Source organism: Zeugodacus cucurbitae, chromosome 4 (assembly GCF_028554725.1).
Source record: "Zeugodacus cucurbitae isolate PBARC_wt_2022May chromosome 4, idZeuCucr1.2, whole genome shotgun sequence".
Classification (NCBI taxonomy): domain Eukaryota; kingdom Metazoa; phylum Arthropoda; class Insecta; order Diptera; family Tephritidae; genus Zeugodacus; species Zeugodacus cucurbitae.
Window position 1 is genome coordinate 29,047,379 of NC_071669.1, and position 27,127 is coordinate 29,074,505.

Sequence of the window (27,127 nt, forward strand, 5' to 3'; positions counted from 1 at the left end):
TCACACGTACACTCAGTGCGCGCTCAGAGAATGCTCCGCGGGCAATGGACTGTCGATCACTGCCGTAGACGATGTAATGATGAACTGAATGTGTTATTTGACGACATTGACATAGTTCAGCGAATAAAAAGACAGCGGATATGCTGGCTAGCTCATGTTGTTCGAATGGACGAAAGTACTTCAGCTGTGAAAGTGTTCGATGCATTACCCGCTGGTGGAAGGCGAGGAAGACCTGGTGGAGAAGGACCTGGCTTCGCTTGGTATTACCAATTGGCGCCAAACTGCCAACATGAGAGATGCGTGGCGCGCTGTTGACGACTCGGCTATAACCGCGTAAGCGGTGTCTACGGCAGTCAAGAAGAAGAAGCTGCTCGTTACGCGACTCTCTGGCATGCTTGCAAGACGATTTTCAGTTTCAGATTAAGATTCTTCATCACGCAGTTTTTTTGATACCCTCACCTGGGAACTATTTCCAGGAAGTTGAGATTCTAGCAATAAATATAGCGTATGTTACTCAGGGTGAATGTAGCTTTCCAATGGTGAAAGGATTTTTGAAATCGACACAGTAGGTTCTGAGTTTATTCATTACAAACATACATACAATTCCCTCTTTATAATAGTAGTATAGATTATAACGATATTTTAACTTTAACTATATTTGTATAACTTAATTTTTATTGCAGTTGTTTCAATTGCTAACTTGTGATTGGATCCTTGAAACAAGAACGCAGCTGTGGGAAACGGAATACATGAACGCTGATCAAATTATGTGCAAACAAGTCCCCAGCGATTATTTGGAAAAATTTCAAAAGGACCTTAACTCCATGCGTTATGTTATAGAAGATTTGCATGTAAGTTTTTTTAACTTACTTAATTTCTTAGTAGTGTGGCTGATCTGATTAATCATATCATATGTGAAAAGATTATCACCCATTTATACTCTCACAGCTCACAATTTACTAATGGTTTGTTTAAAATCATTACATTACATTTGGCGCGGGCGTTCACATAGACATTTTTATACTCGCGCAACATTATTATTCATATTTATAACACCTAAAACCAATAGAAATATATAAATATAGTTGTATATTTAACATCACAAAATAAGTAAAACAAAATTTTACTTGTAAGTACAAAATTTCATTAATCCGGAAAAGTTAGCCATTATATGAATATGTACATTTGTTTGAATTTAATTAATATTCAAAACTAAGTAAAAAAAAAAGTTTTCGCGTTTTCTAAAAAAAAAAGAATTTCTTTATTTTTCAAAGACCAGGCTTTAGTAATTTATATATAACACTAGCAGACCCGGCCACACGTTGTTGTGGCTAAGGTATACATTAAATTAAGTTGGTCCAATCTTGGCTTCGGCGACGATATTGATTACTCGAGGTCGATTTATGTTACGCAGCATGATTACAACTCACACTACTTTTAATTGCAAAGTACAGGCAATTTTAAATAGTTTGGGATAATTGACTACGTCATCCTGGTTTGTAGCTGTGTCAACTCTCCTGGACCGAAATTCTAAATTGTCGCATTAAGATCATCGATATCTTGTTTTTTTTTACCACCAATATAGGTCATTCAATCAGTCATTTATGGTTATCATATTGAGGTTTCATGTCAGGAAAACTTCTCTTTCAAGTCAATGAAGTGACAGAAATCTGTTGGAAATGCTATTAATCCATCGAGGTGTCAACTGCGACCCTACCATTTCCAACTGCTTCTACAATCGCAATTTGATATTGTTGCAAAAACACTCATATGTTTGTTGTTAATTGGCGATACTTTATGTGTCGCCACAAATTAAATGACTTTAGGCATGCGATTAGCCCGTCAGTAACAGTTGATCCAGGAATAATTGGAAGAGTCTGGCGTAAATCACCTACTAAAAGAATCCTGGCTCCACCAAAAACGTTTATCGACAATCAAGATATTTTAAAGTCCTGTGCAGTACCTTCAGCGACTTCTTGAATATTTGGAAAATGATTTTGCCGATTGGTGTTTCGTTCATTTGCAATTTAGGAGTAATTTCAAGGCCGAATGGGCCGTTTGTTTGCCTACTAACAGGTGCCAAGTTGCCCCTCTTCCCGTTAACCTTGGTGATGAAAATGAGTGAAATTGGTTCTGGAATTACATCAGCCCTCATATACTATATGTTATGATTTTCTATGGGACTTTATGCCGAATATATAGGTCATATTGTGTGTTATCTTAATAAAATTGCATCAATAAATTGCGAGAGTGTAAAATGTTCGGTTGGACGTGAACTTAGCCTTTCCATATTTTTTACAAATTGTTTTGGCCTATCGACACATTTTTTAACAAAAGCAAAAAGGTTTCTAGAATAGTATTATTTTCAAAATATAACTATGAAATTATCTCCAAAGTCTCAACAAGTTTTTGAACAAAACTGTGCGTTTAGTAAAACATTCATTAAATGCACAAATATGGTTTTTGTTTATACTAGAGCTTATATTATTATCGGGAGGAATGTTTGGTTTAGTCAAATATGAATCAAACTGTGTTTTATAATGTGAACAGGAGAATTCATATTTTGAGATTTTATGAAATCAAAAAAGTAAAAAACAAAACATTTTTTAAGTGACATTCGATTCCAGCCAAATACATATGATCTATTTTAGTTCTGTCTGTCTTCCATTTATTTATCACAATGTTTAGTAGAAAGGCATATGCTACAGCCAATATATTCTATATATTATCCTTTGTTAGATTGGTCATCAACGGATTTACCTGTACGAAGCTGTATGTCGCCTTATGGCCGGAGTGGCACCTGGACCCACACAACAACTTTTGGATCGAAGTTTGCGGCATAGAACGCTTAGATCATCTGTTATATGTGGTGGAAAAGATAAAGGCAATAACTATGAAGGATTTCAACGTGAAAGAGCGACAGCAATTTATATTGCATGTAAGTATTTACCTAATGCGTTGATTTGTTCGCCGGGAGAACGAGTTGGAATGTTAGCCGAAGCTGCCAAGACTTTAGAAAAACTTGGCGACCGGAGGAAACTGAATGATTGTTATAAGTTGATCAAATTTTTTGATAATAGCATTGATGTAATTGATTAAATTTAAGTTAAAAATAATTAGTTTTTAAAATAAATTTAAATAAATAAATATATATATATATATATATATATACATGTATTAGTATTTCTTTTTTTATAGATACAAAGTTCTAAAGTCTTCTTTTTCTATTAGTAATATTATGTAAGTATAACAACTATGACTAGCTTAGGATTATGTTTAATTTGACATGAATACTTTAAATGGACGCGGTATAATAAAAGTAGATTTTTGTAGCATATTTACCGACATTAATAACACTGTAAAACACTCCGCTGGTTAGGGGACCAAACTAATTTTTTTCCAGGAGAAACGAAAACATTGAAAAATCGTCTATTTTGACGTATGGTGTAATTAACAATCGAATTTCAATTTATAACTTTGTTATGCAAAATAAATTTAAATAAATAAATATATATATATATATACATGTATTAGTATTTCTTTTTTTATAGATACAAAGTTCCAAAGTCTTCTTTTTCTATTAGTAATATTATGTAAGTATAACAACTATGACTAGCTTAGGATTATGTTTAATTTGACATGAATACTTTAAATGGACGCGGTATAATAAAAGTAGGTTTTTGTAGCATATTTACCGACATTAATAACACTGTAAAACACTCCGCTGGTTAGGGGACCAAACTAATTTTTTTCCTGGAGAAACGAAAACATTGAAAAATCGTCTATTTTGACGTATGGTGTAATTAACAATCGAATTTCAATTTATAACTTTGTTATGCATACCTTTTCAAATCTATGTTTGGGAGTTTGAAGATTTAATATTATTCATGTTATTTAACTTGTCAAAATGGTGCTCGTCTAATTTTCAGAAAATTAATAGATAATAAAAATGTGAAGTGGATTGAATAATTATTAAAAAAAAGACAACTATCTATAATTTTAAGCTGGTATTAATATGAAATCCGAGAACTTTTTACAGTTCATATTTCAAAAAGGCAGAAATAATCGCACTAAAAGTTAACTTGATTTAAAATTTCAAGAGACTACTAATAATCGGCCCTATTTCCGTTGTCGTTGTCGTTTTTATCGTCGCTTCGTTCCTAAATTGGTATTCTTGAAGTATATCGTAACGCCTAAGAAAAGTTATCGAAATTTGTCTACATATTTTATATAGTATACTTTAAGGAGCTCTTTTCCCATATAAAAATTTCTTTCTTATGCAACGAGACACATTTTTAAAGCAGTCCTTAATGGATTTTATGCTATTCTGTATTGACTCTAAACAACGTTATCACTGTAATTATTGTACTTACGTACAACAATGTTAGTATTCCATTTTTATTTGATTTTTTTAAAGAAGTAGTGGTGACATCTGCGGATATTTTTCCATTTCAGAAATTAAAAGTTCAAACTGTTTCCGATTTGGAATTTTCATCTTCACTTCAAATATTCCTTCAAACAACCGCGTCGTTTCTATGTCGCTCACAATTATAGCAACGACAAAAAACGACTGTTTCTATGTCGTTTCTATAGTCGTTTCAAATTGGGAAATCTCAATTTATTTTCGATAAATGTCGTTAACGCCAACTGGAATGCCAAATAGGCGTTCTTAAGTCGTTTTAAAACGATAACGACAACGGGAATAGGGGCGAATATTAAATTTTGTACAACTAATTTTATTAAATATTCTTTGTATTTTTCCGGTTCGATCGAAAAATGGTTCGATGCGATCGAAAAATTTTTCGTCGGATCATTGAACCGTATCAAAGATAAAATTTACGATCAGATTGAACTCACTTACCGGCTCGAAAAAATACAATCCGCGGCTAAAAGCTGTCGCTAATTACAAAATCATTGAATCCGCAAAATCGAAAATTTTGGTCGAAATCTATCCGTTGAGTGAGTTGCGGAAATTTAAAAGAAGTAAACCATTTGGAAGTTTTTTGTAAACAATTACTGATGACGTACGAAATTGTATTTTAAATGGGTATTTTAGGGACAAGAGAAAAAAAATAACAAAAATAAATTAAAGATGTTTAAAAGCGATATAGAGTTGCCCCCTCGAAATAGTGAAACAATTTTCTCAAAGAGCATCAGGCGAATTAAATATTTTTTGGAAGAAATTTCACAATAATTAAAGGTCAGTATAAATTTATTTTTAACAAAGCAAAAAGCACATACACTCAAATATTACAGAATGGTGGAAAACAATTTGTAATCATTTGTATATGTAAATGTTTTTAATCCTTCTTCTTATTAAGTGACAAGGCGTATAATGTGGACAATTTATGGTACGGTTTTGGAATTTTCATCACATAATTACTCCTAATAATATTCATTAAACCCTAAAATAGAATTAAAATGATATATTCACTACTTCTTACTTTATACATACATTCATATAATGTAAAGTAAACGATTCAAATCGACTTCAAAGTTCGGGTATATGGGAAGTAGGCGTGGCTGTGAATCGATTTGGACCATTTTCATAACATATCATTGAGATGCCAAGATGTTATGAACCGAACTTCATTGAAATTGGTCGAATAGTTTCTGAGATATGGTTCTTGACGTAAGCGGAGCCACGCCCATTTAAAATATTGTATACCAATTTAAGTGCAGCTCTTCTGTACCATCTTTACCATGAAATTTAAGGTTTCTAGTGTTTTTTCTTAATGAATTAATGATTTAAAGCATTTTTAGTAGTTTTCAATATAACTTTTGTATGTGAGGTGGGTGTGGTTACAATCAGTTTCCTCCATTTTCGGACTATAAGGTAGTATCTAAAAGAAACGACTGTAGAGAGTTTGGTTGATATAGCTTTAGTAGTTTACAGATATGTACAAAAAACCTATTTTGGAGCGGGGCTAAGCCCACTTCCCAAAAAAATTACATTCGGATACGCCCCTTCCTAGTGCGATCCTTTATACGAAATTTTTTATAACTTTATTTATGACTTAGTTACGGCACTTTATATGTTTTCGGCTTTCGTCATTATGTGGGCGTGGTAATGGTCCGATTTCGCCCGTATAACCTCCTCAGGGTGCTAAGGAATATATGTACCAAGTTTAATTAAGATATCTCAATTTTTACTCAAGTTATCGCTTACAGGGACAGACGTACCGACAGACATCCAGATTTCAACTCCACTCGTCATGCAGATCATTTATATATATATAGCCTTATATCTAACTCTTTTATTTCTGTGTGACACAAACAATCGTTATGTGAACAAAACTATAATACTCTCTTTAACAACTTTTTTGCGAGAGTATAATCAAAGTCTGTTTGGATTTCAAACAATTTTCATTTATTCAAAAACTTGCAGCAGAACAACTTATAAATATCTTTCAAATCTACAACTGTGTTCGAAATAATAGCAGCGGTATAACCAAAAATTTATTCAAAGCTATAAAGTTGTTATAGTTCATTGTTATTTTACTATTTACTATTTAAACTTACAAGAAATATAGTTTCCTGAGAAAATAACATACATATATTTTTTAAATTAATAAAAAAAAGTGTGGAAACAATTTCAGCTGTGATTAATAATAGCAGTATTGAGCATTTTACTTCAAAAACCAATTTATTCATTATAATAAAACAAAATAAAGTTTAAATAATTACCACATAGTCGAATTACTATCGTTGCACATCTCCAAGGCATGGAGTCCACAAAATGCCTGCGTTTCTCAAGAGGAATGGCCTTGCACATCTTCTTCATAATATTCCATAAGTGCTTCGAATTTGATTGTGTTTTTTTTCTCTACAGCTTCCTTAATCTCTGCCCAAAGATTCTCACTTGGATTAAGGTCAGATGATTGAGCCGATGATTTTCGATTCAGCGTATGGGAGCATAGACGGCTCAATTTTTTCCTCGTAAATTTTGGCCTCCATGTTTTTTTAAATCCAATATAACGGACCTATACCGTAGTAAAAGAAGCCTCCCAATACGTTGATTTAACACATTCATGTTTCACAGCCCGGGAAACAAATCTAAAGGTCCAGACCAAAATTTTCGCATTTCAATCAAATTATTTAAAATAATATGACCATTTCGCTTGCACTGCTCTTATTAATCACAGCAAAAAACAACTACGTTGCACAAAAAATAACGGTACTCTAGGTATATGATAACTGTATCAAATATCAATTTAAACACAGATTCCCAATATTTATTATTTCGAACACAGTTGTATTTGAAAATATATAAAATATAGTAAACATAACAAATAACAACGTTTTAATTCTTAGCGTACTTCACAAGTGGAAGATCCAAAGGATTGGAACGATATCTAATTAGCCGTCGAATTAATACGACATTCAAGCTTTCGTACCGACTCATGAAAAATAATGTATAACTACTGAACATAGTTCTTTTTTATATTTTGATTAAAATAATATATTTTTGTTCACGTATTTGTATTTTTAACTGCACGAATTGTTACTCACATTTGAACAATGCTGCCAAAATCTAGCCTCAGTAGCCTTATATGTGACATTTTTAAATTAACTGTATCTACATATGTATGTATGTATATGTAAAAAAAATAATTAAATAATACTTTCGTTCTATATGAATACAACGGATGGAACCCGTTTGCTTCTATTACTTTGTCCAATACTGTATGTATTATTATATAGAAGGAAAATATGGAGATGGTTACGATTTGGAGTCTTACTGCTGTTTCCGAACATCAAGTATCACAACAACCAGTACCACAGATATTAAATGGCGTAACGAGCATATTGAGTAATAACTTATTATCTACTATTGAACTGCCTTCATCTCAAAGCAATTCACCAAAATAAACAATTATGTGGTCCGGTGCCCAACCTTTCAAAACATTGTTCTTTGCTGATTTGCTTGAAAAATCTTTAATCTTTAATTTATTGGTATAATTATTTACAAACAATGTTATTTTGTATTTACTTACTTAGGTATACTCCGGAACGTTATATCGTGACCAAATGTCAAGAGATATATGAATGAAATAATACAAAATATGATGAATTTCAATTTTAAGCCGAAATTGTGAAGAAAAACAAGATCAATATATTATGTGCAATAAAACAAATTTCTATGTGAAAATTTCAAATTAAATATACATTTTTAAGACCATCCATCATGTTGCATTGGAATGGAGATATGTTCGGCATCGTTCTTTGAATGCTTTTAATGACCTCTCGTTTACAATATCTTCCACGTTTACTTCGGACTGTAAAAGACGAAGCTGAAATTAAAAAAAAACAAACAATTTTTGTATACAACAGTATATTACAATTCAAATGTTAACCACTAACCCGGACGTTACACGTTCAAAAAATTGCTTTCAAGTTGCCTCACACCTTTTTACTACCACACTCTGACTTTTCGAACTTGAAAGCCGTCTTGCTTTCAATTTCTTTAGGCAAAAGGCGTTTCAAGTTGATGATCAAGAAATTATCAGCTGAGTATAGAGCTGTCCAATTATCAAATTACAAGTATCAAAATCTTAAAATTAATGACGAATAAAATTTAAAGTGAATTATTCCCTTTTATTTAAAGTGAATTATTCCCTTTTACGAAATTGTTCACAAACAGTGCATTTTATGGAACATGTATCTACAGAATGATTTAAAAATTAAGGCTTATGAATCAATTTTGGCAATAAGTGTAAGTAGTTTCCTTGGCGACGAATTCTTGACGATTGAATAGCAAGTTGCTTGCAGCCTACGCCATGGCTTTCAATTTATGTCAATTAATTCGAATGATCAACTTGAAAGTAAGTTCTTTCTCGTGTAACGGCAACGTAAGTGGTTAAAACGAAGGTTGGAAATAGTTTAAAAAATCTATAAATTGTAAGATCCATCTAAAGAGAAAATTGTATAACAATTACGTTGGAATCACGGGTTTTAACCGATACAAAACAACCACCACTGAAGTGCATACAGTTACATAACTATTCAAAAAATAAGTTAGAATAGCCAATTGCAGGTAATGAAGAAGAACTATTCAAAATTTGAAACAGAATTTTTATTGACGCTAATGGGAATTACCTCGAATTATATTACATATACCTCAGTAAAATTGATATTTTTTTGCAATTTTATTCTCAAAATAAAAAAACAATAGCTTAATTCTGAGAATACAGTTATGTTTATTATTTCTGTTTGCCGCACAAAAAATCGGCGACAACCTTTGCTCATAGTGCAGTTAGTATAAGTCCACTATGCAAATCGGGTCGCTTCATAGAAAATGTGTGAAATGATTTATTTGTTTTTTGGTTGCCGCGGTGTCAACATCTCTACTATTGGCATTATAAAAAAAAACAATTAACCAGGATGCAAGCAATAATTGAAAAAAAAAATTATATGTGTATAAAAACAACAACTAACTTTTAATTTAGTTAAAAATGCCACTTGGAACCGAATTTCGTCTGAGGTACAGAATAAGATTGATGGCATATTCGGAAGTTGGCAAGTCAGAACATGATGAGTTCCTCCAAATTAAAGCGGAATTTTGTCTATAAGTGCCAAGACAACGTGTACAACAAATTTTGGAAGAAGACTTAAAACTAAAATATGAATCCAAAGTGTCTAAACCGCGCTTATAATGTTGCCATAAAAACGTATGTATCCTTTTTCGAAAAATACAAATTCTAAGGAGTAGAGTTTCAAAATTTGATATTTTGTGATGAGAAAACATTAAATCTAGATGGATCATAAGTATTGGATTGATCTGCGGCACCCTCGCCATACTTACTATGAGCGCAACCATGGCGGTGGATCTCGAATGATGTCCTGAGTCGTATGAAAACAAAAATATATGCAATTGCTGGACATTGAATTTATATCTGAGGAATATCACTGGGAGTTCCAGATGGATAATGCGCTTATCCACGTCGCTGGGTATACTACATCCTTTTTAGAGTCGCGTAATATTCCCTATTTTCGGTATCCGTTATTATGTCTAGATCTGAATTAAATAGAGGATTTATGGGACATACTTTCCACATCATTTTTTAGCTGATCAAAGCAGTATAACAGCTAAAACAAACCATTGAGGAGGTATGGGCGAAGATAAACGTTTCAGTACTGTAAGAGATGGTCAATTATTTGACAAATTGTCTAAAACTTTTTTCATATTAATAAATCGAAAACATTTCATTCAAATTGCTTACCTATTTAAAAGTTAATACTTAACTAAAAATTTGAATTTTGCACAAATATTTATATGTATTTTCTATGGTATGAAATGAAATTTTATTAATTTGGTTACTTCTTCTTTTAGAATGGTATATGTTTTTGTTTCTTTAAATACATACTAACATCTGACAAAAAAAATCTAGCATGAATAAAATATGCAAAGGTTGAATAGAAATTGAGAAAAATAACAGTGCACCATCTAGTAATAATTACTCTACTATTTGTCCTTGGTTGGTACACAAATCGTTTACATATTTTTCTGGAAGATTCCGGGTTTAAATACTAGGAATTCAACAACAAAAATTGTGTCATTAATTATGAGGCCAAACTGTAAAGAGCTGAATGATGACCACGTTGAACACTTGGATTAATATTATCTGTGTCTTTGGGCGTTTTAGCTTAGATTTTGTCGTATTGTTTATTAGAAACTTCTTCAAAAGTGAAAATTAATTCATCTGAAGAAGCAGCTTGCATCTGGTGAGCCTAATATTTTTTAAGCGCGTTGTCATATGATGACCACTTCACCGACGGTAGTCTTGAGATTGATCTCGTCGATATATCCTTTTCTTTTGATATTATTTTCTGTTTCTATGAAAATTTCTGTGAATGCGGTCGCAAACAGTTCCATGTATTCGATTGCTAAATTTGATTGTTATTGGCAATTTTAAAGAACCTGGAAAATTAATTAGAATTAACTATAAGAAACCACCTTAGGCACTTTTATTATAATTATAAATATTAGTTTAATAAAATTGTAATATTTTGCACCAAAACCTATTAAACAAAGTAAATATCGTTTGAAAAATACGAGTTCATAAAGTATATAAAGAACAACGGTTTTTTAGATTAATTTAGGTAAATTATTCTACTGGAAACATTCGTAATTTAATAATATATAAATAGTACATATTTTCTCTAAATATAATATATTAAACGAACTCATTCTCCAAAACTCGCAAAATACTGGTCTTTACCAGTGCCCGATTTTCACATTTCTGGATAATCTAATAGAGGGTTGAAAGTAGTAGATAATTTGCAACAAAGATAGATAATATGCTTCAAAATATAGCTTTGTAAATGGCATTTTCTCGTCGCCTGTCGTTCACCATACTCAGTCTAGGGGTGTAAAATTGCCAATATCTTTCAACTGAGCAGTAGATTCACTAATGTATAGAAAACTAGTAATTTCACAACAAATGGACAAATACATTAATTCAAATTTTAGATTTTTCGATAATCCTATTTTGACTTCATCCTAATTCTTCAGTTTTTCTAACTCGTTTTCATATTAACTATATATTGGGCCTAACCATTGAATCCGTTTCGATTAAAAAATTTTACTTCGAAATCCTTGAAACTGTATCGAAAATAAAATTTACGATCACATTGAACTCACTTACCAACTCGAAAAAATACATTCCGCGGCTGATTAGATGTCGCTAATTACGAAATCCGTTGATGAGTGTGAGTTGCGGAAATTTAAGAGAAGTAAACCATTTGGAATTTTTTTGTAAACAATTACTGATGACGGACTAAATTATATTTTAAATGGCTATTTTAGATACAAGAGCCAAAAAGACACCAACAAAAATAAATTTAAGGTGTTTAAAAGCGATATGAAGTTGCTTCCAAAATAGCGAACGAATTTTCTCAAAGAGCCTCAGGCGAATTAAATACTTTTTTTCACAATAGTTAAACGGTGTAGGCTCTCCAATCCAGGACAAAACTGGATGAAAGAAAATGTGTGAAGGCATCACGTGTATATATATATTCGGGGTTATTAAAGTATAAAGTATTTTTTAAAGTTTGCAACCAAATAACAAAAACGTGCAACGCATAATTAAAACAGGGGGTGGGGCTTTCATTTAAGTAACTTTAAGTTCACTCGGGGGAGGTCAGTTTTAAACTTTTTTTTGATACGATAAAGATTTTCAATCGCATGCACTCATTCATTCCATTATTTTATCGACCTTTATCGACAATTGCCACAAATTTGATAAATTAAATTGTCTGTGCTTTTTGCTGCGTTTAAACGCTTAAATTAGTTATTGTTAATATATCTGCGCATAATTTAATTTTCAAAATAGAAACATAAATCATTTGTTTACGTTTTCTTCTTCTTTGTATCAACCAGCATTCACAAAAGCAAATTTCGGGCAGCTCAAATTTGGTAATTCAGCTAAATGGACGAATTTTTTGTGCATAACTCATCTGCATTAAAATGGATCAAATGCGCAAGTTAAAGCAAATCAAGTCCGCTAATGTAGATTATCACTGCCGTCTGCCGAAGCTATAAATACCTTTGCAATTATTTGGTTGATTTAAATTTAAAGATGTATCACAAAAAATATTAACAATTATATTTTTTATTATAAGTGAATATTCAATTTAATAATAATGCAAAAAGTTTACATTTATTTTTATTAAGAAAACACACAATTTGACTCATATATTCGGCATGAATATATTTCACATATTAACGATTTATAAGCTATTAAGCTCATCGTATTTTTGAAAAACCTATAATTAGGTACGTATTCTCATATATTCATATATAAGCGAAGTTATGACCCGATTTTAACCTTTTCTGGTATAGAGACACACTATTAGAAGAAAATATTTCCTCTGAATTAAATTAAGATACCTGAGAGATTTACCGAAATTTTCGGTGAAAAGTTACCATGGGGCACTGAGTTCTTCATATTCGATATATCGATATCCGATTTCGACAATTTTTTCACAAGTAATGCCACAGATCATATACAGTATTTGTGTAAAGCTTTATTTCGCTATCTTCATTGGTTCCTTATGTATACATATATTATACAGTGAAGGAATAAAATGGAATTCAAAATTGCGTTACATGGGAAGTTTTCGTGGTTGTGAACCGATTTCATCCTTTTTCCACACGTGTCATCAGGGTGTCAAGAAAATATTATACATTATTATATATTCCTGAGATATGGTTTTTGACCCATAAGTGGGCGATGCCACGCCCATTTTCATTTTGTAAAAAATCTCAGTGCAGCTTCCTTCTGCTATTATTGCTGTGAAATTTAGTGTTTCTGACGTTTTTCGTTAGTGAGTTAACTCACTTTTAGTCATTTTCAACCTAACCTTTGTATGTGAGGTGGGCGTGGTTATTATCCGATTTCAACTATTTTCATGGTGAGTGGTGGGGTACGTAGGAGAACCGACTGCAGAAAGTTTGGTTTGTATAGCTTTATTGGATTGCGAGATATATACAAATAACCGATTTGGGGGCGGGGCCACACTCACTTCTCCAAAACAATTACATCCAAATATGCCCCTTCCTAGTGCGATCCTTTATTCCAAATTTTACGTGTTCCAAAGAATACGTGTTCCAAGTTTCGTTAAGACATCTCAATTTTTACTCAAGTTATCCGTTGCACGGACAGAGGGACGGACGGACAGACAGATATCCGGATTTCAACTCGTCTCGTCATCCTGATCATTTTGATATATATAACCCTATATCTAACTCGTTTAGTTTTATGACTTACAAACAACCGTTATGTGAACAAAACTATAATACTCTCTTAGCAACTTTTCTTGCGAGAGTATAAAAAAACGCACTAAATGGTGCTTTAGTTTTTGGCCAATACTGTATATATATGTATATATGATTAGAAATCGTTTATATATTTGATTCTAGTTACCCTGGTACTCATAACTTCGAAAGCCGTTGTGGAGTGAACAACCATTGCGCGAAATGGTGCTCTACACTTTTTATGTAACCTCTGGAAGAGCTACTATGACATATTCTGATTAAAGGGCCTGTGCAGAGCGCTATTTCTGTCCACAAGGCGTGGTCTTCTAAAGTAAGTGACACGTGTGCGATATTAAACTGAGAAGTCTGCGATGCGTTGACATGAAAATGAAAACATTGAACCCACAGTTGAATAATTATCTCTTAATAGCATGTCTCTGAAGTATACGATAGTTTAAACAAAGAGCAACATGACAGCCCATCAAGAAATGCAGTGGGTAATGAAATGAATGAAATACATGTTATAACGAAAAAATATTGGATATGAAAAAGTGCAATATATTTAAGATAACTTGGAAAAAATATAAACTATTTTGAATGTTTTAATATAATATCATATAATACGGGATACCAAATAAACATATAAACTAATATATTGTTTATTATTAAAAATAATATTGCTATTTAAATTGTAAAGCTTGAGCATAATGAAAGATTCGAAAGAAGAATTCGGCAAGTTAATAAAGAATATGAAAAATTTATATAAACTTTGCTTTAACAGGATGTACGAATGTGAAACATAAACAAAGTTTGCTAAAATACATATAATACATAACGGAATCACTGTATATCTATGAGAAAAAATAAATATAGTTTATAAAAACTAAAAAAAACGCTTTAAAATCACATCAAACTAAAAAATTAAATATAATTCTTAATATATGCTGACAAAAATAATTAAGAGAACATATTAGTATTTTTGGTTAAAAATCGTGAGTTGCTCAATATGAGAAAAATATAATACAAAGCTACCACGTTTTTTAACTAAAAATACTAATATGTTTCCATAATTATTTTTGTCAGCATATATTAAGATTTTTTTAATTTCATTGCTTTTCATGCCTAGCGAAAAAGCAACGAGTGCAGCATGCACTTGCTATTAAATGCTATTAAATGCTAAAGAAATAGTATTTTTATGTGCAAAAATATTCTTGAAATTAATGTTTTTATAAAATAATTTACATTTTAGCATAAAAATAACAACAATGTGTGCTGACATGCATTAGGAAAATGTTTTGTTGCATTCGTTGTCATAGGCTTGATTTTCATTGCCTTTCATTGTCATTGCCTTTCGTGCCTTCTCCGACAATAATGTTTTGAGGCAACTATGCTTGGTGAGAAAAATGTCATGCAAGCATTTTCTTTTGCTTCTCTGAGTGTGTTGTTCATTTGAATTGTTCGCTGAGAGAAAAACATTGCATTGTCATGTTAAATTACGAATGACTTGAAACAAGGAATAAGCCTGCTTGTGCAGCAGTTTAATACATATGTATGTTGTATACTTTTAAGCGCATCTCTTTGGTGAGTTGTTCACACTTTTGATCACCTTCATGCAGTGTCAGTACTGGAAAAAGTTACAAACATACATACATACATACAAGTGAAGCTAATAAAAGCTTATTAAAAATAATACCAATCAATAATGATCAAAATGAGCAAAGAAGGTGGAATAATTCAGTTGTTAAACAATAGCTGATGGAATATTTGTACGATAATGCCCTTTATTCCAAATATTATTATTAAATTATACATTTAATGAATAGAAGGAAGGTGGGACAAGTAAACAAAATTATGGTAGTTTTTTAGACTTTAAGAGACCTTTCACATAATAAATAAAGACTTTGTTAAAAAAAACGCATTTATAAATTTGGGACCAGAGAAGTTAAATTGAAATGAACTATCTAAGAACTAGAAGGAATGGAAGGACAATAGATTGGTGAAAAAAAGGAATACCACATGGATCAATTCTGGGGCCAATACTGTTTATTGTGTATATAAGTGAAACATTAAAACTATGCAGATTATAATTGATAAACATAATAATAATAAACCCAAACGATTACCCTCCTCCCGCCCAACCGACGCGTGGGGCGCAGTCCGCATACGAGCGGAATTTGCCGAGTCTAGAAAGGCAAGAGATTTTTAAGCGTCCAGTTCTCAAACTGCTCAACTACAGAAAGAAACATTTCAACAGCTGAGATTTAAAAATTTATGAAAACAAAAAGTTAAAAATTTCTGAATATTACTTATTAAGAGAAGACAAAATATTTTTTTTGATGCTAAATATTGAGATGGATCAGATGGATCAAATATGCTGGAATGAGAATTAAAATCCTGACATATTCGGCGGAATGGTTCATTTAACTCAAAATTTGTTCTAGAAGACTTTAGATGTAATGGTCTAAACTTCCTAGTTGAACGCAATGGGACATTAAACTTAATATCAGACAATAGATATACCTAGCATTTCTCTGCAACTAGTGAGTGTGGGAAGATTTATAAGTTTTAAACGACTAGTATACGGGGGAAGATTCAATCTTGAATCCCAATGTAAGTGGCCTAAAGCAAAAAGTAAAAATTGTTTTTGAACGGACTCAAGCTTATCAGAATGGGATTGATAGCTAGGATTCCATACCACAGAACCATACTCCAATATAGGCCTTACCAATTTTGTAAAAAGAATTTTAGTAATATACGGATCACTAAATTCTTTAGACCAACGTTTAACAAAGCTAAGAGCACCTTTAGCTTTTAAGACAATTGAATTTACATGAGAATTAAAAAAAGGAGAATTATAAGAAGTATATGATTTAAAAAGTTTTACATCATCCGCATATAATAAAATTTCTGAAAACTTAATTGATGAACAAAAAGAACAGAATCGGGCCGAGATGAATACCCTGTGGAACCCCTGAAGTGACACTAATAGAATCGGATAATGTATCATTAAATAAAACTTGTTGTTTTCTGTTAGTAAGATATAAGGACACCCATTCAAGAAGTATTGGTTGAAAACCAAGAAGATCCAGTTGTTGCAAAAGAATTGAGTGGTTTACTCTATCGAATGCTTTACTAAAGTCTGTATATATAACATCAGTATTCTTATTATCCCTAAAACCCATTGACACATGGTTTACAAATTCAAGCAAGTTTGTTACTGTAGATTTCCCTTTGCAAAATCCATGCTGAGAAAATTTAATTAAAGGATTGAAAAATATAGATGTAGATTATAGGTAACGCAGACGCCTAGTTTTCGAGATATTCGGCTTTAAAGATCAAATATTTCAACAAAAATTTCACACACGTTAACACGATTTAAAAAATCACTTTTCACAAGATTTATGTGTTGTAGACACCATATATGGGGAATGTCGCAAAAATTCATCTGATTTTCCCAAAATTTATCTTTTTTATTTAACAAAATAAATTAATAGGAAGGGCTAAGTCATATATAATATATTGTATAAAGTCCATTGAAAGTTGGAAACCCTAATATTAGGTTAGAAGCACCGAGGTCCTCAATTTCGGTATATGGGGCCTTAAAAACCAAAATGTTCCGATTTTTCAGAAAGGGGCTGCCACACTATAAATGCAGCATTTATGCAAAGTTCTGTTCCGATATCTTCACTAGTGCCTACTATACATATTGTAAAATAGACGTGGTTGTGAACCGATTTGGCCACAACATATCAATGGGAAATGGTAAGGAAAATATTACAAACCAAGTTTCATTGATATTGGTCGAGTAGTTTCGGAGATATGGTTTTTAACCCATAAGTGGGCGGACTTAAAATTTTTAGTAGTTTTCAACATAATCTTTGTATGGGATTCTAGAAAGTTTCGTTGATATAGCTCAAGTAGTTTACGAGATATGTACAAAAAACTTAGTAGGGGGCGGGGCCAAGCCCACTTCCCCAAAAATATTACGTCAAAATATGGCACTTCATAGGGCGATACTTTGTTCCAAATTTTACTGAGCTCCGCTCACTTATGGGTCAAAAACCATATCTTCGAAACTACTCGACCAATTTCAATGAAATTCGGTTTTTGATATTTTCCTTGCATTCCAATGATGATGTTGTGCAAATAGGCCAAATCGGTTCTCAACCACGCCTACTTCCCATATACCAGAAATTTGATGTCGATCTGAATCAGTGTTTATATTATATTTTAACCGAAAATGTAGGTAAGCCTCTCAGATATTTTGAAGACATTTTTAGGGAATATTTTTCCTCTTATAATATGACTCCGTGGGTGAAATCGGATCATAACTTCCCCTAGCTCCCATATTAGGGTTTCCAACTTTCAATGGACTTTATACTATATGTATGACGAATATGTGTGTTATTTAATAAAATTAAATAAATAATATGCGAGAGTATAAACTGTTCGGTTACACTCGAACTTAGCAATTCCTTACTTGTTTATATACATTTTTGATGATTTTGATTCAGAAAAAAGTTCTACGAAAAGAAAATAAACAAAACGCAGTGTTGCAAAATCGTTCACATGTAGTTTCTAAGAAGTGGCACCGATCGGTTTCCACATAATTGTAAACACAGAAACATGTTCAGCTATTAATGTGCAAAGTGATTTATAAAATAAGTAATTTTTGCTTAAAAAGCCTTAAAGAAATGAAAAATTTGAATTTAATTGATTGTTAACAGTGTAATTTTCAATATGTGAAGTGAAAAATGTGATGTGTGTATTAAACATATTGAAATACCATGTGGTACTTATAGAAACAAATTAGGCATTTAAATAAAAATATTTCAAACATAAACAATATTTATATATATTTATTCTCTGTAGAGCCTCCTCTTTCCGATATCACATTTATACCGGAATTCTTTGTCAAACCCCGATCGCCAAAGTAATCGGTATTGTGCCCGGTTTGACATCTGCGTAAAGCAGTGAATACAATTGCAGACTTGTATGCATACCGGGTCGCAAGTCAGTTCACTGTACACTTATGCGACAAGTTGTTCATACATCATTTCGTTGCAATCTTTGAAGTGAGCGGACGTTATGGCATCGGATGATGCAATTGTGGCGCTGCTTGTAATTTCGGGATGCGCTGAAAATGAAAAGCAACATGTAAGGAAGGGCTAAGTTCGGGTGTAACCGAACATTTTATACTCTCGCAATTTATTTATTTAACTTTATTTATATTATATAATATACAATTTGACCCATATATTCGTCATATATATTGTTAAAGTCCATTGAAAGTTGGAAACCATAATATTAGGTTAGAAGCACCGAGGTCCTCATGTTCGATTAATGGGGCCTTGAAAACCTATGTTCCGATTTCGGCGATTTTTAGAATGGGACTGCCACACTATAAACGTAGTATTTGTGCAAAGTTCTGCATCGATATCTTCACTAGTGCTTACTTTATATATTGCAAAGTTTACAATTCAGATTCTTCAAAGTTCTGGTATATAGGAAGTAGGCGTGGTTGTGAAGCGATTTGGCCTATTTTCACAATATATCATTGGGATGCAAGGAAACTATTACAAACCAAGTTTCATTGAAATCGGTCGAGTAGTTCCTGAGATATGGTTTTTGATTCATAAGTGGGCGATGCCATGCCCATTTTCCATTTTGTAAAAACAATCTGAGTGCAGCTTCCATCTGCCATTTCTTATGTAAAATTTAGTGTTTCTGGCGTTTTTCGTTACTGAGTTAACTCACTTTAAGTAATTTTCAACCTAACCTTTGTATGGGAGGTGGGCGTGGTTATTATCCGATTTCAACTAATTTCATGGTGTGTGGTGGGGTAAGTAAGAGAACTGACTGCAGAAAGTTTGGTTTATATAGCTTTATTGGTTTGCGAGATATATACAAATAGCCGATTTGGGGGCGGGCCACGCCCACTTTCCCAAAAAAATTACATCCAAATATGCCCCTTCCTAGTGCGATCATCTGCTCCAAATTTTACTTTAATAACTTTATTTATGGCTTAGTTATGACACTTTTTGTGTTTTCGGTTTTCGCAATTTTGTGGGCGGGGCAGTGGTCAGATTTTGCCCATTTTTGAAAGCAACCCTCTCACGGTTTTGACTCGTCTCGTCACCCTGATCATTTTTATATATATAACTCTATATCTAACTCGTTTAGTTTTACCGTTATGTGAACAAAACTATAATACTCTCTTAGCAACTTTTGTTGCGAGAATATAAAAAAACGAAAGCAACGATTTTGGTTTACTGAATTCTCTCCCGTAGGAGTTTCATAAGACTTTAAGGGTTGTTTTATTTAAATTTTTATTAAAAAATTTCGAAATCCCAGCCGTTGGTACTTCATCTCCGATTATGTGTCCAAAAAAGGCTCTTGCCGTGGACATTATACCTTAATATTAAAATCAAAAAACCAAAGATATTTCGACAGTAAATGGATAAATCTAGTTAATGATCGAAGGAAAAAAATTATATTAAAATTTAAATTTTTTACAAATTTTTAACAAAAAAAAACTAAAATTTTCGGCTTATTTTGGCTCAAAAAAACATTTGTAATAAAAAATATATATAATCCTTAGTTCATTAACTACATAATGTTATTGCAAAGAAATGTGCAAAATTTGAACAAAATCGCTTCATAAATTTTCGAAATATCGTGTCGCGCCATGATGCGTACACAACCTTCCACTGCAAAAATGAAGCAAGAATGAGATCGGTCTGCGTATCACACAATACACTTTGCTACCCGTCGCAACGACGAGCAGAAAAATTGAAACATTTCAATTTTGTGCATACTTGCATGCAGACCTAAAATTTGGTGTACAGACCAGGCTTTACACGATGCGACGGTATGCCATACATGACATGTAGTACAGACAAGTCTGCAAGTGTATTCAGTGCTTAAAATTGACTCTATTTTTTTATGGCGAAATTCTGTGGAATAGTTTTCCACTCGGTTTCCATTCGTCTACATTTTTTTTTAGACGACCGTACTTTTTCAGGTGAGACTAATAGGTTTCGATAGGGTTTACATCTGAATTTCAAGACGGTCAATCTAAAACTGTCACCAAATAGTGGTGAAATTACTGCTTAGTGGTTGTGTGTTTTGGATCATTATCCCGCTAGTAAATCCATATTACGGGCATATTAGAAAAATGGGCAAAAATCATAAATCGTTCATAATCTATATGTACTTAAATTTGCCAGTTTGTCCCTCAATATAGAATATAGACTCAATACCGGACCATCACATTGTATTCCCAACATTACATCGGCGTTTCCATACATCAGTTGTTGTAGTGTACCTCGGTTCTTTCCGATCCGATTTTGTTTCCGCAGAAAACAGTTTCACTTTTCTATTCACTTGTTGTCTAATGTATTTTAAAGCGATCTCCAAATGATGTTTTCGATTGCGATCTGAGAGCAGGGGCTTCTTTTAGGAAATCCCTTTTCTGTCCAAAAACCGACAGATTTCGTTGCCATTTTTATGCGATCCTTTCGCAATTCGCGAATAATCAGCACGTTTCATATTGCTGTTGTTGTAGGATTTCTCAAACCTTCCTGAAGCGGTAAGCCGAAACGAGGTTTTTCGACAGGGCTGGACCAAAGGGAAAGGGGAGTTGGAAGAGTGGGGTTTAAGGGGCATGTAATGAGGTGTGGTCATATACTCAGTTTGTCGTTATGATCCTTCACACGTAGCATGTGGGCCTCATTATGAAGGTGCTTGACTGGAAACATCAAGTGTCAACCTATGGTTGTCCGAAGAGCGGTATTTAGACTGGATATTTGAATATTATGACAGGTTTTTTTATTTTGCTGTCGTTTAAAATGCTCTACTTCCACATGGAACTTATTTTATAGTTTTATTTTCACTATATATAAACCATTTACTATTATCGCCATCATTTTTCAAATATTAAGTGAATTCGAGATTTAACGAATTACTGAATTTCTTGAAAATGGATGAATAATTTTCAAAGGAAATATTAGAAAATCCTTTCATAAAAATCTTAATTTGTAAAATAACTGAAAAATATAAATGTGACCGATTTGATACCTCGAAAAATCCCATTCCTTTGGAATATAGAATTCGATTATTTTTACAGTTTACTCGTAAGTGAATTTCATGTGAATTGTAAATCTTAAAATTATAATATGATTATTAAAAAGTTAAAAAAAAATTTTTTGTGGGATAAAATTACAAATTCACATAAATTGAAAATAAATATTAGTAAATAAAGAAAAGATGAAAAGCCCTTGATATCAATCCGGTATTACGTAAAATTTGGTATACAGTTGCATAATGTCAGTTTACTATCTAGTGATAATTTGTCAAGTTTCTGCTGGAAAAGTGTTTCTTTACTCAAAAAAATAGCAGAAGAGAGCGTCAGCTAATCGCATGAGCGCTGCTAGTTTCTGCTGGTGGAATTTTCGGTAGCAGCAGCTAGGACACATCAGATGTAGAAACAGCTGTTGAATGAATATGTAAATCTGGGCTGCTTTGAGCATTTGCTTTGATTTTGTTCTCTTTAATAATTTTTGTTTATTAAAATTAAATATTCAATAAATACCTCAAGAAAATTGATATTTGTGCACTGTTATTTTTCTCAATTTTTATTCAACCTCTGCATATTATATTGATGTTTGATTTTTTTTTGTCAGATGTTAGTAAGTAGTATTTAAAGAAACATATACCATTCTAAAAGAAAAAGTAACCAAATTAATAAAACTGCATTTTATATCATAGAAAATAGTTATTTGTGCAAAATTAAAAGTTTTAGTTAAGTATTAACTTTTAAATATGTATACAATTTGAATGAAATGTTTTCGAATTATTAATATGAAATTGGGCCCCGTTCTTGTTTTTCAAAAGTTTTAGCCAATTTGTCATAGAATTGCCCAACTTTTACGGTACTGAAACTTTATCTTCGCCCATTCCTCCTCAATAGTTTGTTTCAGCTGTCATACTGCTTTGTTCAGCTAAAAAATGTTGGGGAAAGTATGTCCCATAAATCCTCTATTTAATTCAGATCTAGACTTAATGACGGACACCTAAGTTAGGGAATATTACGCGACTTAAAAAGGGATTCAGGATACCCAGCGACGTGGATATGCGCGTTAACCTGCTGGAACACCCAGTTGTCGCCATGATAAGCGTTAGAAAACGTGATAAATTCAATGTCCAGCAATTCCATATAAATTTGGCTTTCATACGACTCGGGACAGGGAAAATGGAAGACTTCTCTTTGGTGCTAAGAGCAGCCCACAACATTAGAGATTCACCGCCATGTTTGCGGTTATAGTAATTATGGCGAGGGTGCCGTAGATCCCTCCAATACTTATTATTCATCTAAATTTGATGTTTCCTCATCACTAAATATCAAATTTTGAAACTCTACTTCTTAGAATTTGTATTTTTCGAAAAAGGATGCATGTGTTTTTGTGAAGATTATAAAGGGTATAACTTTGCATTCATATTTAAGATTTAAGTCTCCTTTCAAAATTTGTTGTAGACGTTCTCTTGGCACTTATAGACTGAGTAGCCAACTTGCGAATAGGCCATTTGGTACGTTCATTTATCGAAAATTTTGGTCCAGTACGCTTATTTTTCGATGCCACATTACTTTAGCAGTATTTACATAATTTTGTATAACATCTTTGTTCATAATCTCAATCTTGATCTGACGAAATTTCGGTTCAAAGTCACATTTTTAAATAAAATGAAAGTTAGTTGTTTTTATAAACATGGAATTATTTTTCAATTATTGCTTACATTCTCGTTAGTTGTTTCTATATTTTCAATAGTATTGTCGTCTATGTTTTGTGGGGCAAACAGAGATAAAGCATTAATAAACATAACTGCATACTTAGAATTAAGCAATTGTTTTTTTCTTTTGAGAATTGCAAAAAAAATTGTTGCACAAATATCAATTTTTCTGAGGTTAATAACGATGAAAACTAAAATTGTGAATGTTTAATCTAATTAGAATTTGATATAAACGATAATATACGGGCAATTAATTAATTGATTGTTTGTTATTAAAAAAGTCAACTGAATTTTTACTGTCATTCATTTACTTCAGTTTAAAAGATCTTGAATAACAATTAATTCAATATCATATTGATTCATTTTTAAGTTGTAATACCACGTAAGGCACACTTCCGATTTCTTTGGCGACGGAATCTGAAAATACCGTTGGAAAGAGGAACGCCTGATTAAAAAATATAGATATATATTATAGATATTCGACTTAAAGCGCCGCCAAAGGCCAAACTTCGGACAGCTCTGGTTTTGTCTCGACTGGAGAGATTTTTATACTCTACAAAAAAACTCTCCAAAAAAACAAAGTTGCTAAGAGAGTGTAATAGTTTTGTTCATATAACGATTATTTGTAACACCCAAAACTAAACCAGTTAGATATAGAGTAATATATACCCAAGTGATCAGGGTGAAGAGTGAAGTTCGAATCCGGATGTCTGTCTGTCTGTCCGTCTGTGTACTGTAACTTGAGTAAAAATTAAGATATTTTGATGAAACTTGGTACACGTGTTTCTTGGCACTATAGGAAGGTTGCTTTCGAAGATGGACGAAATCGGACCACTGCCACGCCCTAAAAAAAACACATAAAGTGCCATAACTAGGCCATAAATAAATCTATGAAAGTAAAAATTTGGTCCAAAAGATCGCACTATTAAGGGGCATATTTTGACGTAATTTTTTTGGGGAAGTGGGCGTAGCCCCGCCCCTACTAAGTTTTTTGTACATATCTCGTAAACTACTAAAGCTATATCAACCAAACTTTCTAGAGTCGTTTCTTTTAGCACAGATTATTTTTTTTTTTCAATATTTCCTTATTTATTGAATCTGCTTGTTTTTAAGCCTAACAACAAGTTATAAAATCTTAGATATATATTTCAATCCGCTGTCCTCAACTTCTTTCTTTACCATAGGGATACTAAGATCTTTATGGATATTTTCATTGCGCATGTACCATGGTGAGCATGTGATTGTTCTAAGCATTTTCGATTGGAACCTTTGTATTATATCGATATTTGTTGCACAGGTCGTACCCCACAGTTGAATGCCGTACATCCAAATCGGCTTTATGACCGCATTGTATAAAAGCACTTTGTTGTCTAGGTTTAGAGTTTTTATTTAAAAGCCAATTTAAATTTGCAGCTCTTATCTTCATGCACGTTATTTTACTAGATATATGTTTTCTCCACGTAAGCCTTCTATCTAGGTGAATGCCAAGATAGGTAACTTCATTCGCTTGAGGCACTAGAATATTGTTCATTTTTACTGCCGGGCACATTTTTGGTCTTAGGGAAAATGTAACATGCTTGCACTTTTGTTCATTTACATTTATACGCCAGTTTGCTAGCCATTCTTCGACAGAACTTAAGTGCATCGCTAATATTCTTGATGCTATAATGGGGCATTTGTTTACGACTCTAAAACTGTGTCATCCGCAAAAGTTGATGTCAAGACATTATTAGCAGTTGGAAGATCAGCCGTATATATGATGTATAGAATTGGGCCTAAAACACTGCCCTGTGGTACTCCAGCCCTTATTGAACGTTCATCAGATATAAAATCACCTACTTTTACTGCAAATTTTCTATTTTTTAAATAGGACTCCAAGGTTTTATGCAATTGGAAAGGTAAACTTTTTTTAATCTTATACAAAAGTCCTTCATGCCACACTTTATCAAACGCCTGAGCCACATCTAGAAATATAGCAGAACAGTACTCTCTATGTTCGAATGGTGCGTTGGTATTACATTATTTTCATGAAAGAAAGGAGACGTCTTTGATAGTAAACCTTTTTCAAATATTTTAGAAAGACAGGGTAGAAGACTGATTGGTCTGTATGAAGACGGCTGTGTCTGGTCTTTCCCGGGTTTATCTATCATGTTTATCTGCGACTTTTTCCATTAAAATGGGATAGGATCCGAAACTAAAAATTGCATTAAAGAGCAAGGAGAGCACTGTTAAAGCAATATTTGGTAACTCAATTAGCTTTTTTGGAGTAATATTATCGTGGACTGACGATTTTTTTGGGTTAAGCTCTTTTATAATACTAACAATTTCAGTAGTTGAAGTCGTTGAATAGACCCAAGGGACTCTTTTGTGGTACTGTGGATGATTGGCAACTTAAAATTGTTCTTTGGACAATTTGATTGAAATACCTTTTCTAGGTGATTTGCAAAACAATTTGCCTTATCTTCGTCACTTCGTGCCCAATTACCATTTGACTGTCTTATAGGCATGTTGGAATCTACCGGTGGCTTAAAAGACTTTTGGGCTTTCCAAAGAGAGTTTTGCTTGCTAGAATTTGGACACAGTTCTTTATATAATTTTCAGTGCTGTATTCTTCCTCGCGTTTAAGCGCTTTTTTTAACTTACGTACAGCAGATTTCAGTTGAAGCTGAGTAGAAGGAGAGCGATGTATCTGCCATTCGCACCTTTTTAGCTCGCCTTTTTTCGTTCACAAGCTTTTCTATTCCATTATTAGTGATTTTTCTAAAAACCTTAATGTTTCTTTTTGGTGTTTGCCAAGACAGCTGCAACTATCATGGGCTGTTCGCATAACTTTATTAGTACAGGAGATTGATCAGAAGATAAGTCAGTACATGTATCTGCTGTTATTAGCGATCTTTCTATATTTTTGACTATAACAAAATCTATTAAGTCTGGTATTTTGTTTCTATCACTAGGCCAGTATGTCGGCTTACCAGGAGATATTATATCAAGGTTATTGTGCTAATTTATAATAGTGTAGTACAGCTGCCGTCCTTTCGGATTAATAAGACGTGAGCCCCAGTACATGTGTTTTGCATTGTAATCTCCACCTGCTAGAAATCTTGGACCTGGCGTTCCAAAAAAGTGTTGAAATTCACAATCTGTAATTTTAAAGCGAGGTGGACAATATATAGCAGTTAGGTTGAGGTCAGAACCCCGATTTTGCAAAGATATTGTTGTAGCCTGTAACTGGGCTGTAGCATGCGGTTCTAAAGCGTGGTGGCTTAACCGATTTCTAACCAATACTGCTGTTCCACCGTGCGCCTTTCCATCTGGATGATTTGTAGCATGAAGTCTATATCCCGGTATAAAGAAGTTGTTCTTATTTGTTAAATGAGTTTCTGACAGTAGCATAACATCTATGCCTTTTTCAGTCAGAAATCGTATTATCTCCATTTTGTGTTCGTTTATACCATTGGCATTCCATATACCAATATTTAGTATACTCATTTTTTAGATAATAAGGTCTGTAGCATTTGGTTTTGTGATTTGATTAAATCTTGCATCATGTTTTGCATGCTAGACATAAATTGTGTCATA

General features: G+C 32.7%; 2 protein-coding genes and 2 long non-coding RNA genes across 9 annotated transcripts in view; 2 read left to right on the forward strand and 2 right to left on the reverse strand.

The window, feature by feature from the left end:
* Nucleotides 1–3,177, forward strand: part of LOC105218969 (sterol regulatory element-binding protein 2) — a 41,234-nt gene extending 38,057 nt beyond the window's left edge. For 2 of the 3 annotated variants that reach the window (XM_054229713.1, XM_054229712.1), the window contains 2 exons: nt 684–851; nt 2,740–3,177. In XM_054229713.1, the coding sequence (XP_054085688.1) occupies nt 684–851; nt 2,740–3,099 (528 nt within the window). In that variant the 3' untranslated portion in view covers nt 3,100–3,177. Of the gene's footprint in view, nt 1–683; nt 852–2,739 lie in introns of those variants that run through there. The other variant, XM_054229714.1, reaches the window with a different exon arrangement.
* Nucleotides 3,178–3,994: 817 nt separating this feature from the next.
* LOC128921615 (uncharacterized) lies at nt 3,995–8,184 on the forward strand. Its single transcript, XR_008471046.1, has 2 exons — nt 3,995–7,813; nt 8,002–8,184. It is a non-coding gene; the product is annotated as an uncharacterized LOC128921615 (long non-coding RNA).
* Nucleotides 8,071–27,127, reverse strand: part of LOC105218970 (protein MIX23) — a 34,330-nt gene continuing 15,273 nt past the window's right edge. The window contains exons 3-5 of one of the 4 annotated variants that reach the window (XR_003752937.2): nt 10,050–10,137; nt 9,806–9,987; nt 8,071–8,294 (exon numbers count right to left, since the gene is read on the reverse strand). Coding sequence is in view for 2 of the 4 variants with exons in the window: in XM_011194867.3 (XP_011193169.1) it covers nt 8,187–8,294 (108 nt within the window). In the remaining 2 variants the exon portion in view is untranslated. Of the gene's footprint in view, nt 8,295–9,805; nt 10,138–10,784; nt 10,922–27,127 lie in introns of those variants that run through there. The other 3 variants (XR_852125.3, XM_011194867.3, XM_011194868.3) reach the window with 3 other exon arrangements.
* Nucleotides 15,228–26,348, reverse strand: LOC128921617 (uncharacterized). Its single transcript, XR_008471049.1, has 2 exons — nt 23,555–26,348; nt 15,228–23,462 (listed from the first exon to the last, which is right to left on the reverse strand). It is a non-coding gene; the product is annotated as an uncharacterized LOC128921617 (long non-coding RNA).